Source organism: Sminthopsis crassicaudata, chromosome 6 (genome assembly GCF_048593235.1).
Source record: "Sminthopsis crassicaudata isolate SCR6 chromosome 6, ASM4859323v1, whole genome shotgun sequence".
Lineage (NCBI taxonomy): Eukaryota > Metazoa > Chordata > Mammalia > Dasyuromorphia > Dasyuridae > Sminthopsis > Sminthopsis crassicaudata.
In genome coordinates this window covers 8,119,300-8,133,089 of record NC_133622.1, presented here as the reverse complement: position 1 = coordinate 8,133,089, position 13,790 = coordinate 8,119,300, and the positions used below count along the sequence as shown (strand labels likewise).

The 13,790-nt window shown below is 40.4% G+C and overlaps 1 protein-coding gene across 1 annotated transcript in view; it reads left to right on the top strand.

Annotated features, from left to right (window-relative positions):
- TAPT1 (transmembrane anterior posterior transformation 1) overlaps positions 1-13,790 on the top strand; it is a 78,470-nt gene that overhangs the window by 7,175 nt on the left and 57,505 nt on the right. Inside the window, exon 2 of the mRNA XM_074276042.1 lies at positions 6,185-6,315. Within this exon, the coding sequence (XP_074132143.1) occupies positions 6,185-6,315 (131 nt within the window). The remainder of the gene's footprint in view (positions 1-6,184; positions 6,316-13,790) is intronic.

The window sequence follows — 13,790 nt, the reverse complement described above, 5'->3', positions numbered from 1 at the left end:
GATGGATGGGAGCTGGTATGTCATGGCCGAAGCACAGTCTAACAGCGTTTAAGAGTATCTGAATGGGATTCAAGTATGATAAGACTGAAAAGGTAAATTGTGGCCAAGATGGGAAAGGCTTTAAAGCAAGCTAATTATGTTTGACATTTGATTTTAGACATAATAGGGAACCACTAGATTTTATTGAGCAGGAATATGGAATAGTCAGACCTGTGTATAGTTTAGAAATAATACTTTGGCAGCAAACGCAGAATTTTAAGGCGGTGAGAACAATTATAACCTGGGGTTGGAGGGCATGATCTGCAGAAGGACCCAGCAAAGGAGACTGAGAAGGAGTCCCATTGGTAGGAGGAAAACCAGGAAAAGCTTGAAAACTTAAAGGGCAGAGGGAGTGGAGGAATATTTTCTTAATAGTCCTCTCCCTGTGCCCATTTGTTTCCTTAATGAGTTTGTACAAGTGTGTTCAACATTTCTTTGATCATTTCAGATAAGCCACCACCCTTACTCCTTCTTCCATGCTTGTGTGTGTGTGGTGTGTATTATATATTCCACTTCTCATGCTCTGTAATTATTAGAATTAGCAAGTTCAAGCCCCCTTTTTTTTTTTCTACTTTAGTGTATCCTCTTATCTTCCTTTCTCTTTTTTCTTTTACTTTCCCTTTTTAAAACTTTCAAAACAGAATTAATCTATCCCTAGGGCCTATGTTTTTCTTATTTAATTCCAAGTGAAGTATGCATTGAGGACTTCTGAAGCGATACTTATTTCTTCTCCCCTTATTAAAATTGTAGCACTACATCATCTTACAGATGGTTCCAGCTAAATTTACCTTTTGAGGTTTCTTTACACTCTTATGTTTGTATTTAAAAGTTCCTGCTCAGTGAGTCTTTTCATCAGAAATGTTTGAAATTTCTGATATATATATATGTTTCATCATTAAAGATCCACTTTTTTCTTTCCTATAGGAGCTTTGCAAGTCATTCTTGATTGAGCATCTTTGAAGATCAGAGGGTTGGATGTGTCAGGAAAGAACTTTCTAGCCTGGGCAGTCTTTAGTTTTGGGGTCTTGACTAATCTCTGCAGTACCCTCTCCACTAAGCACTGACCACTAATAGTCCTCATGGCTTCCAGATTCCCCACTCTGGAAATTTCTGACCAGTTTGAAGTCTTCTCAAGGGAGCCCTTATTTCTTGCTACTTCCAGGCACAGAGCCTTGTAGGCTACACATTTTCATGCTCATTTCTATTCTTGCTATGAACCTAACCTGTGTTATAACCGCTAGTCTTCCTAATCTTTTTCAGTTCTGGCTTGGAGCAAAAAACTTACTATAGTTTCCCATTGGGAAGTTTAGTAGAACTGGGTTTAGAGTAAAAGATGATGAGTTCCTATTTGGAAATGTTGATTTTTGAGATCTCTTTGGACATCCAATTAGAATGTTTAGTAGATAGTTGTTGATTAGGACTAGAAGATAGGAGAAAGATTAGGTCTACATATATGCAGGTGAAAGATATCTGCATGAAATCTGATGAGATCACCAAGTAGGATGTACTGGCAAATGTTTAATAACTGGTTCTCCAGGAGAACAAAACCAAACCAAAAATCAAATGGAAATTGTACTGTGATCATTAAGTTTATTCTGCATTATTAACATTGTCTCCTGTCAGTCATTAAACATGAAGTGCTTACTATGTGCCACGCAGTGTGCTAAGCACCAGCGATCCAGAGAAAGGCAAGAAAGAATTCCTATCTCCAAGGAACTCTCAATCTAAAAGAGAATGCAACATGCAAACAACTATGGACAGGCAAGGTCTATATAGGACAAATAGGAAATGATCGATATAGGGAAGATGGTAGGATTCAAAAGCATTTTGAGAGTTTCTTTCAGAAGGGACTTAAAGGAAACCCAGAAAGGCCAAAGGTGCTGGTGTGGAGGGAGGACATCGTGTGCATGACGGACATTCAGGGAAAATGTCCAGAATAGATTTCGGAGTAGCTGCAGATTCAGATTCATACCAGAACAATTTGGGGAATGTTATCTAAAGAAAATTCAGATTTATTATTTATGTTGTAAACTTTTTGACTCCCATGCTGACTTAAGGGATAATCAGATAATCAGATAGCCAGGATGGGCTGGTAAATGTTTAACAGGAAGCTCTCCAAAAAGTATCTCACTTATAAACATTTTCTTCTTCATTTTCTTAAATGTAGACACTCATCAAAATAAACCAAGGTGTAAATGTTTACACAGGTAATTCAAAAGTCCATTTGGTTCTGAACTGGCTCCATCATGTTCCCAATACTGGATCATAGAATCTTTGGGTTGGAAAGACCCTAAAGGCCGTCCTGTAAGACTTTACCTGAACAAGATTCCACTCTCGATAAAACTCGACAAATGATCATTCAGCATTATGATAAACATGTAGATTTACTCCATCATTTTTCCTAACCTTCAGGGTTTGGTCCATTTTAGGTATGGGTAGTGATGAGATGTAGTATGTCCTTTTAACTGAAACATATTTGAAGTCCTGAAGTTGGTAAATTACACACAATTTTATTATCCAAATTTAATCTGTCATTTTGGCAGTGAATCAATGCAAATAGCTATGATGAGCAATTTTTTGTTGTTGTTAGAGAACTGAAGTATCATAAATCTATTGATAGTACTCAGAACAGATATTAGGTAATACAGTAGAGTTCTGTTATAATGGGCTTTGTTATTAAAACAGTCCTCAATCCAGAATCAATTCAGAAAGTAGATACTTTGGGAGAGTCTTTACATTAAAGCTTTAAATGTGTGTTGGCTATTATTTATAGAGAAAAGCTTCTAAAATAAAATTGCTTTGCTGCCTTCTCAAAGTATTGAGGTGCAAGTGGTTGTTTACCACCCACCTATCTGTCTTTTTGCTGCTGATTCTATTCCCTACTCTCAAACTAACTGCTGCTTACTGCCCTGATGTAATAATAATTTACTTCTTTAGTACTCAATATTGAACTAAGGATTTTATTTATACCAATCCAACGATGGAGGTAATGCAAATGATATTATTCCCATTTAGAAAAATCAGATTGAAGTTGAGGTAAAATGATTTGTTGGACAAGGAATAATTAATAATTGGATTTGAAGCCAAGACTTCTGTTTCCAGGATGGTAGATTTTCAGCTGTCTTTTCTGTTCATTGCTCCCTTCTCTCTCCATTTCTGTTTGCAGTAATTTTTAGTCTTTTCAACCTCGTCCAATTCTTTATGAATCCCACCATTCAGTGTGTTCTTGTTCTTTTGGCTCATTCCAAGGGAATTGAAGCCCCTTAAGGACAAGGCTTGTGACATGTTTGTTTCTGCTCTATGTTGGACAGAAGAGCAGCCTTTTCAAAGGTTTGAATTGAATTGAAATCTCTCATCTCCCTGAAAGGTTTTTTGTTTTTGTTTTTGTTTTTTTTTTTTTAAATTTTAGGCTGGGGTTAAGTGACTTGCCCAGGGTCACACAGCTAGGAAGTGTTAAGTGTCTGAGGCCATATTCGAACTCGGGTCCTCCTGAATTCAAGGCTGGTGCTCTATCCACTGCGCCATCTAGCTGCCCCCTCCCTGAAAAGTTTTAATGTGTCAGATGCAGATTTAGACCCCAAAACTATCAAAGCGTGGAGGATTTCAGAGAGGGAAGGGGCTCACCCCTCTATTCTCACAGTGAGGAAAATGGACTCCAGAGCCCATAGGATGCTCAGCTGGGGGACTTCCTGGTGCCTGCATGTAAGGGGGCCTATAGAAATGGATGCTTTGGTCTTTCTCTCAGAGTGGCCAAAGGGCAGTGCAGGGACTCCTTCAAGTCAGGAAGAGTTGGGTTTCAGGTCCTTGCCAGCTGGGAGGCCCCAGGAGGCTGGCCATTTTCATCTCTTTATCTGGAAAATGAAGGATCCAGGTACTGCTCTAAAGCTGGAATCTTGTGATAAGAACTGAAATGGTTCTTGCTTGTTGTGAGACTCTGTGACATCCAGTAAAGTGCCCCTGAGGCACTGAGAGGGAAGCCAAAGGCTTGGGAAGGCTCTTCAAGACTGGCTGGAGCTCAGGGAGAAGAGTTGGGATTTCCAGAATATTGAAAGGAAGAAGGGAGCTAGGCTCCATGAGCAGTAACTAAAGCATTTCTCCTAATAGGGTCTTGTAAAAAAAAAAGTCTAATTTTGTTTTAAAGTAAAAGCCTTGGGGGCAGCTAGGTGGTACAGTGGATAGAGCATCAGCCCTGAAATCAGGAGGACCTGAGTTCAAATCTGGTCTCAGACACTTAACACTTCCTAGCTGTGTGACCCTGGGCAAGTCACTTAACCCTCATTGCCTCAGCAAAAAAAGTAAATAAATAAAATAGAAGCCTTGAAGGTATGGGTGAAATGGGTTTTGTGGGCACAGTTTTGTGCCTTGATTATGTGGTGCTGAACAAGCACTACCCTGCTATCGGTTCTTGTTTCCTCATCTCTGTGCTCTTGATTGGAGGGTGTTGAAGGACACTTTCAATTCCAAAATTCTTTTGCTAATATGAGCTAATTTTCTTAGGAGAAACAAAGAAAACAAGAAGGGAAATAGAATAGTAATGTAAAGGGAGAAAGTGGCATGGGGAGCTTGCCATAAACATTTGGTCCTGATCCTTAAGACAAAGAAAGAACCAAAGTCCAAGTGGTACCTTATGATACAGCAAGCTGTAGGTGAAGAATCTTGTCACCAGCTTTGTGGATCACCCAGGAAGGAAGAAATCTGTGAAACACTCACTGAGAATTGCTCAGGGCCTGGATTAGAAGAGACTTAAGGGCAATTTTCTCTCTCTTTACATTTGGCATGGTTTCTTACTATCTTAAATATTCTTGATACACCTTCTTTCCCCTCTCTGTGTTTCTGTCATCAGAGATCTATACTACCTTCAAGGTTAAGCTAATTTCCTTCTTTTCACAAAACCTTTTTTAACTTCCCTAGTCCATGGCAATTGTGTATGAAATAATTTCCTGCCATGTATTAATGTCCTAACCCAAACCAGAGTTTTCTCTCATGCTTCTTTCCTGGGTCCTCTTGATCACCTTTCATGGCTTCATTCACCATCTCATTCTAGATGACACCAAATCTGTATATACAGCCCTAATCTCTTTCCTGACCCCTAAACCATTATTACCCATTAACTTAGTTGATTTTTTTTTTTTAACCAGGACCTTCCTTTGGCATATCAGAGTCTATGTGGTTGAAATATGACTTATTAGCCATTAGCTGCTCCTGAAATATGCCCCTCCTCCAGACGTCACCATTTCGGTTGTGGCCATTTACTACCCATGTTCCCAGCTCTCAAATTATCTATGACTTTTCATTTCCCATATCTGCTCAGAACTGCCCTCCTCTCACTGCTTTTATCACCAATATCCGAATTCAGGCTCTCAACCTTTCTTGTTCAGACAATTTCAATAACTAATTGGTCCGTCTGCTTTTAGTCCCTCCCTCTTTCATTCTATCACTGACATGTTTGCCAAAGTAATCTTTCTAAAGCTTGAGTATCCCCATGTTATTCTTCTGCTCATAATGTTTCTGGAGTATCTCTAGTCTCAGGATAAATTGCAAACACTTCACCTTAACATTTAAAACTTTCCACAGTTTGACACTGGTCTGCTTTTCCAAAATTATTCCCATTACTCCCATTCACACATTCTGCATTCTCTCCGAGGTCTGCCTGCTTGCTGCTTCCAGAACTGGACGTGCCATTTTCTTCTTGCCTTTGGATAGGCTACTCCCCTATCCCTGAAATACATTCACCTCCCCTCTGCTTCTTAAAGGCCTTTACTTCTTTCAAGGCACAATTAAGAAGCTAACTCCTGGGGAAATCTCCGAGCTCCAAGTTCTTGGTTCTCCCTCTCTCCTAATATTAACTTGTTTGTACTTAATCCGTTGTGTTTGTCCAATGCTTAGCACATTGTGTCTTGCTCATCATAGTAGGTGTCTTCATAAATGTCTATTGAATTGAGTCTAGCAGTTCATTCAGCATATATCCGGAACATTCAACCGTGTGCATGATAATACTGTGCTAAGTGCTGAATCATAGAGTTCCTTATCTGGTTCTCTATTGCTTCTCCTTTGTACAACACGACTCCCCTACTAAAATTGCAGGTTACTCTCTATAAGAGCTTGTTGACTGGTGTTTCTGTTTTGTCACTTTATTTTTCTATAGAGCTTTCATTGTTGAGGTTCCTCAGTGCTGAACTAACCAGAGGGTACTTCCTCGAACATAATGAGGCAAAGTATACAGAAAGAAGAGAAAGAGTATACACATGTATGCGAATACCAAAGGAACTGGAAAAGGTATTGTATTCTTTTTCATCAAAGATGGACTTATTTTTGAAATGTTGGTCATGTTGAAGCTTCAGAACAAAATTGACTTTGGTAAAGATATTGTATCTAATGTTATCTCACAAGTCAGAGGAGCTTGGGTTCTGGAATAAAGAATATTAAAGTTTTATTTTTAGTAAAATCAAAGTTTTAGTAATGTAATACAAATAGAGTTAATGAAAGATTGTCCTTAAGCCAAAAAAATATATATTCCATTTGTCTATATCTCCCAATAAACTTTTCAAAGTCATTCTTTTTTCTGTTTTCTTTTTAAAACTCCCCCCTTCCCATTTTGGTTTCCTAAAAGAGACATTTTATTAAGTAGCTTGGTTTATACATTTTTCAAAATTTGTAAGTTGTAGTCTCTAAGGCAGATTTTATATATATATATATATATATATATATATATATATATATATATATATATATATATATATATAAAATAGAACCTGAATTATCCATTTTGAAAAAGTGAATATCAATTTGTTAAGCACATACTATGTGCTTATGGTACTATGACCCAGGTACTGTGCTGTGCTGAACAATGATAAATGCTGAGGATACAAAGCAAAGCAAAAGACAGTTTCTCCCCACCAAAGAGCTTCCTCTCCATAGGAAAGGCAACACATAAAAAGCAACTGAAATTTGACAGAGGGGAGTGTGAAAGAGAGGAACAGGAAGTGGCCCAGAGACATGATGAAGTTTGGTGGCCAGGTGGGTAGTACTGGGCTGTGTGCCCGAGACTGCCTCCTTAAACACACCATCTAAGTGGAGATCTCTGCTATCTCCCTTCATCTTCACTAATCAGAGGGAAGGAAGTATTTGAAATATTTTATTTATCAAAAAATCTGCATATTGAAAAACATTTCTATCTATTGGTCTGAGGGAATGGCTTCTAATAGAAAATGAAGGGGTTTTGGCTAGCATTTTTCAAAGAAAACCCCAGCCTCAATGTGGAAGGAAATCCTGTCACCTGTCCTTTGTTGCCCCTCTCTCCAGAGAGCTCAGCATCCTTTTATATTTCATTCCTTTTCACATATTTTGTTCTTCCGATCCGTCTTTGGTGTAGCCTAATGGCACCGGGTCCCAGCTGGTAAGAAAGCTCTCTCTATGGTGCTGAGCTTAGGTATCATCTCAATCCCTGTAATAGAACCTCATTGTCTTGGATTCCTTGTTAAAATGAAGAAATAATGAAGTAACTTAAATTAAACTTCCAAATTGAAGTTAATGATTTGAAAACTTTGAACAAAACAATTAATAGGTTGAAAAGTTATCCTTTGACATTTTTATTTTGATGAACTTCAAAAGGTCTGATCTTTCACTTTAGTTATTTAAAATATAAAAATGTTGTCTTAATAGACTAGCAATCATAAAATAATTTTCTTTTATTTCTGGAAGTTTGGTAGTGAAAAAAGCCTGGATTGGCAGTTTTATTTCTTATCTGTGTCATTCAGCAAGATAATGATCCTACATTTCTAACAGAAAGTAGTTTTGGGAAAACAGAATCCCAAACTTCAGTTTTGTATTATGTTTGTAATGACAGTGACTCTTCAGACATGTTCACAGATGGCTGATGAAGGGCCGTTGGAGAATACAACATTTCAGATAATACTAGGGGATGGAGAAATTTTAATTTGGATGAGATTTTTTTTTCAGAGCTAGAAAATAAGCAAGGTGGTGAGAGGCTCAGTGGATAAAATGCATGGCTGGAATCTAGAGCTCCCGTATCCAGACCCAGCTGCAGAAGTGCACTGGAGAAGGAAATGATGAATGAGAAAATCCCATGTGGAATCCTGATGAGACCTGTACAACTGAAACAAGGGATCCACAACCCCAAGCAAAGAAACCCAGAGTCTGGGAAGGAACGGGAATAAGTGTGTGCTCTGAGGAGGTTTTTATTAAGGTTTAGATCCCCATGTCATATCACATTTGCCTGAGATCTATGGAAAGAGGGATTTCTCTCTTCCCACAATGCCACGTTTCCTTTCAGGGTTTCATTAGCAATTAAGAGAAGCTCATGAAGTTCTTCTCAAGGTGGCTCTCCTGGCACGACATTGTGATTATGCTCCACCATGCTACGGTTGTCATTGCAGAAACTCTGGGTACAGTGGGCTGGAAATCAGTATTATAACATGCTTTTTCTTCACTAGAGCATATTTAAACTTGCAACTTTCATATGACAATAGAGTTTTTTGCATGCAACAAAAATGCTAACCTTGATTTTTAAAAAGAAAATAGGGCTTTCTAAAAAACTTAAAGCAAAAGGGCAAACTGTACTGTGGCAGAGCTGCCCTGCTGTATCACTAACATATTTATGATACTGGATAAACTGAAGGAAAAGAGCCATTGATTGTTCTGACCAATTCAGTTCATTAATGGTCCCAACGGAGCTTTCTTCCAATGTAATCATTGGATGATACTTATTGGCAACATAGCATTTAAAAAATTAACTGAAAATATTGTACTTATTTTTATTTCAGTGTGCTTAGCACTTTGTTCTTATGTTTTAATTTTCCCATGTAACTTGATAAGAGTTTCCCTCTTTCCTTTAGAGAGGCAGCATGGGGAAAATGTTTGGGATCAATCAGAGTTCTGGAGACCTGCTTCCTGGTTTGGGTCCCACCCCTGAAGAGTTACATGCTCTAAGGGCTTCTTCATTTGTAAAAATGATAGAATTGAATTTTGTGATCTCCAAAGTTCTTTTGAGCTATTGCTTACTAGTTTTTCAGTCATGTCCAACTCTTCACGGCCCTATTGAAGTTTTCTTGGCAGAGATGCTGGAAGGGTTGGCTGTTTTCCTTCTGCAACTCATTTTACAGTAGAGGAAACTGAAGCAAACAGGATGAAGTGCCTTGCCCACAGTCATACTGGAAGCGAATGTCTGAGGCCAGTTTTGAACCCAGGGAGACGAGTCCTCCTGATTCCAAACCTGGTGCTCTGTCCACTGCTCCACCATAATCCTCTGCTGACACTTAGAAGCGAGGATAGTTGCCATATAGGAAATATGGACATTTTTTAAATGCTGGGATTTGAGACACATCCCACAACTACTCCATGTTCTTTTCCAGTATATTTTGGGCAACATCTTCCCTGCATGCCCATGGGGATGAGGCAAAGGCAAAAAGGAAGAGAAGGGGCAGATAAAGACCTAATGCCTTCTAACCCAATGTTACTAAAATTATTTTTTGTGGCTTCTTGAAGAAAGTTTTGTACAAAAGTTGTACTTGATTTTTTCCATTTGTAACCCTAAGATCTGGCCTGGGTCAGCTCTGCATATTTATGCCTATTTACCTCAGAAGCTGTTCCTTTCTTTCCTCAGTAAACTTGGCCCTGTCTTCTTTGACATCTCTTTCTAAAAGTATCTTGCCCAAGTGGCGCATTTGTCCTTTATTTAATGTGGCGCTAATTCTACTTCCCATGCAATTTTCTCTATCCCTAGTCCCTTATGCCTACCATTCAGGCTTCAGTCTGTGCTCATTGAATCAATTTAAGTTTTTGAATCACTTTCTGCCTCTCATTTTACCTCATCAGTTTTCTCCATATCTCACTGTGCCAATTAGTCTTATTTCATATGGGCCTGACACCCCTAGACATTTCGATCTGCTCTGCAGCTGAATGCGGCTGCATGGGACATCTCCCCAAATTAGACTGTGAGATGTTTATCTCTGTCTCTGTAGCTCAGTGCATGACACATGGTAAGCACTTAATAAATTCTCCTTTTTTTTATTCACTCATTCATAGTCAGACTGTCCCACTTGTCTGTTGACTGGGTGCCCTTCTTAAATGGAGGTTCTGGGAAGAAAGGTCTTTGCCCTCCAAAGTGGGGAAGACAGGGAATCCCAAGAAGATATGTGTTAGAAGGATGCTGGGATCTTGAAGGAAAAAGACCTTGGTGGAGAAGTTCAGAGGAGGACGAGCAGCTGGGAAATAACCCACAAAGGGACCCCTGCCCTGTGCTCGAGTGCGTCCCGGGACAGTGCAATACACTTTTGTTTGCTGTCAATATTAGGAATTCTTATAGGAACCTGAAATGTGTCTCTTTACAACTTTTTCCCCTCTGGGCCTGGCAGAAAAAGTCTAAAAGGATAATGTTATTTTCCATATGACCATCCCTCAGATGCATGAGGAGAAATGCCTTGTTTCCCCCTCAGAATGTCCTCGGGCATGTTCTCAGAGGCCTTGGTCACCTTCATGATGCTTTCAGCCTATGTGTGCTAGGCCTAGCCTGGAGTCACCAGAATTGCAGAGGGGAGCAGGACTTACTTCCCTCCTGGAAGCGATGCCTCAGTGCGCCAAAGAGGACCTTCATTTTTTAGCCACCAAGTAACAGCCCCCATCAAAATCAGTCATCCTGTCCCTGTCTCGTCTGGGCATTTTGAGTGAATATCACATTCTTGCCTTTTAAGTTTAATCTTAATACTTTTGGCCCAATAACTCAGTATTTTTTGTTGTACTGTGCCATTGAACAATTAACACAGAAGGTGGCAATAATGAGGAGAGTTCACTTCTAGCTTCCTTTGAAAAAGACCAGCTCTTTAGTGCTCTCCCTAATGGTTTTCTACATTCATTGCATCTTCTCTAATAAGAATATTCTTCTTCTGTAATAGAAGTTCTCTGATATTCCTTTCCTGTTACCCTCAGGCTGAAGGCTTGATGTTCCTTATTCAGACAGGGCTTCCCTTGGAGCCCAACTCCCAGAGATTGGAGTCTCCTCTAAGTCCCCAAAGCTGCCCCGCCATCCTCCTGAAGTGCACTTCTGGTTGTTCCTCTGCTCATAATATAAGGAATAGCTTCTCTGGCTCCTGAGGACCGAGTGGCCCCTCTTACCCTGACAGTAGCCTCCCTTCCCAGACTCAGGCCCTGTGTCTGCCCTGTGGATGGACATTTGGGGGGAAACAATGTAGGATAATCTCTAGGATTGTTGTTCCATCCTTAGCAAAAGCTCGTTCTCTGCTTCTGCTCTTTTTCTTCATATCCTCTCCCTCTTGATTTTTCTCATATTTGGTATGATATTTCTGCTCTCTTGCCTCTTGAGGGCAGAGTGTGCTTTCTCTTGTTTGGGAGGAAGAGGTCAAGCTTGAGGGCTGAGTTTTTCTCAGGTTTGTTTCATTTGTTGTTGGAATCATTTCTTTTGGCGCTTCTCTTCTGGCTGAGAAAAGCCTTGTTCTTTGTGTTAGAAAGAACTCATGTCTCTATTATGTTTTCTTCTGTGCGCTCCACACAAAGAATTAAATGTTTTTAAATAAAAGATAGTGTGAAGTCCAAATGCGCTTTGAAAGCTTCCATGGAAAGGTAAGTAGAACAGAGGATGATAAAAAGGCGGTAATCAAATAGGAGTCAGGTTTATGAAACAAAACCTTTCAAACTATTCAGAAGCCTCACACCTATATTTCTTTCATGCTTTCCTTATTTAAAAAATGGATGCCTTTTATCACTGTATGCTATCCATGCTATCCAACCTCTCTTCCCCAGAGATTGAATCCTCCCTTGTGGCAAGAAAATGTTAAACAACTGATCTGATCGATGTCTGAGAGCGTGTCATACTTTGTCCACCAAAGTATGCATACTTTGTCTGCACTCTTTCCCACATAGGAAGCAGAAAATCTTCCTTTATGTTGTCTCCAAGACCCTCACCAGCCTAGTTCTACTTCCTTTTAGGAATCTATTCATTTACATTGTTGTTATCATGTATCTCATTTTCTTGGTGTTCTCTCTCTCTCTGTCTCTGTCTCTGTCTTTCTCTCCATTTCTGTCTCTCCATCTTTCTCCCCTTTTCTCTCTCTCCCCTCTTTTTCCTTTTTTTTTTCTTTTTTGTTGCACTACTTGAATGCTTTCTTTAAAAAGAGAATTGAAAGTGTTGGATGTCAAATAACATCAGTTTAAAAAAAATAAAATGAAGCTTGTTTTATCTTAAGAGTGGAAGAGTGACAGCAGAAGAATTAGGAGCTTCATTTAAAAAGTGAAAAACAATAGAAGCGAAAGTTTGGTGTATGGTGTAAGACCCAAATGTCCACATCATTCCAAGAGCTGTCACGTAAACAAGTAAACAGAAAATGAGAATGGATTTGTTAATGTTTCCATAACTCTTTGTTCTTATCCAATACCTTGGAAAGAGCACATTCAGATACTTAAGCACCTAATTCCCCGCTGGGTTGTGTGAGGGAGCAGAAATGGTACAGAAGATGGTATCTAGTAGAGTGACTGAAATGGACCCAGTTTTAAAAGTCTTCAGGAAGCGATTTTTAAGATGCAAAGAGCAGATTGAAAGAGTTTGTGAGTTTGTGAGGCTATTTTAGGGCAAGAAGAGGAGGCTGGCTTGAGTTGGGCCCCAGGGCCTTGCCTGGAGAAGGTGCTGGAGAAGATCCTGCTTGGCTTTTGCCCCCAGCCTGGAGGCATTTCTACTGTTAAGGTTATGTGCCATCATGCCATCTGCACCCAGATGACTTTGCTGAGTGCTCCACTGGGAGGGGGGATGGTATCTGCATCAGCTTAAAGCGTCTCTTTGTATTCTGATAGGCTACACGTACATGGCAGATAGAGCACGCGGCCTGGCCTGGAAGTCTGGCTGTGTTGCTTCCTCCTTTCACCTCCACTTTGTGTGTAGTCCTTAACATTACTGGGTGATCCTGAGTTAGACACTCCTTGTCTCAGTCACAGTCTTAGGAGTCAAAATGCTGGTACTTCCAGCGTCCTGCATTAGAGAGAGTTCCACTAACAGAATCACTCTAGCCGTCCTGTGGGGTGTACCTGCAGTTCCTGAGCTGTGCTAGAGCAGCCAGGTTTTGTGACATTGAGGCCCGCTGAGAGGTTTCGGGCCAGAAGGGCAAAGCCTGGCCCCGCTGTGCTTGGGTCCACAGGAGCGCCCAGCAAGCAGGGCTGCCCAGTGGGCAGGATCACCGGGCGCCTTGGGTTCAGGCAGATTATTAGCTTGCGCTGCTCTTCATAAAGGCAGGTGGCGATCGGTGTTATTTATCCTGACCCCACAGCCCTCCATCATCTCAGGAGAATAGTGAGTGCTAGCTACGGGGCAGCATGAATATTAAAGAAGTTCCTGGGATGGATGAGGGAGCAAGAACGTTTTCTAAAATTTCACAAGTGACTTAAAAGTGCAGTTTACCACTTGGTGAGGAGCTGCTTTCTGAAAGTGTCTCCTGTGTAAAAGGAAGACTGGGTAGAGGAGAGAAGTCTCTCCCTACAGACATGCAATTTATGGCCGGTAGAAAAGAAAAAGGAGCTCCTCTTACTATGCAATGTTGAGCTCTGCCAAGGGCTTTCCTGCTCCACCCTGTGATGATTAATTATGATGATGATTATTTCTATTTTAGAAGACATGAAATGGAGACCCAGGGAAGGAAAGGCCCTTCCCAGATCCCATGGCTGGTGAGCGTCCGATCAGAACAGAGTCTCCATCCTCCAGTGGTGGGGCTCTGACTGACACGCTGGCCTCT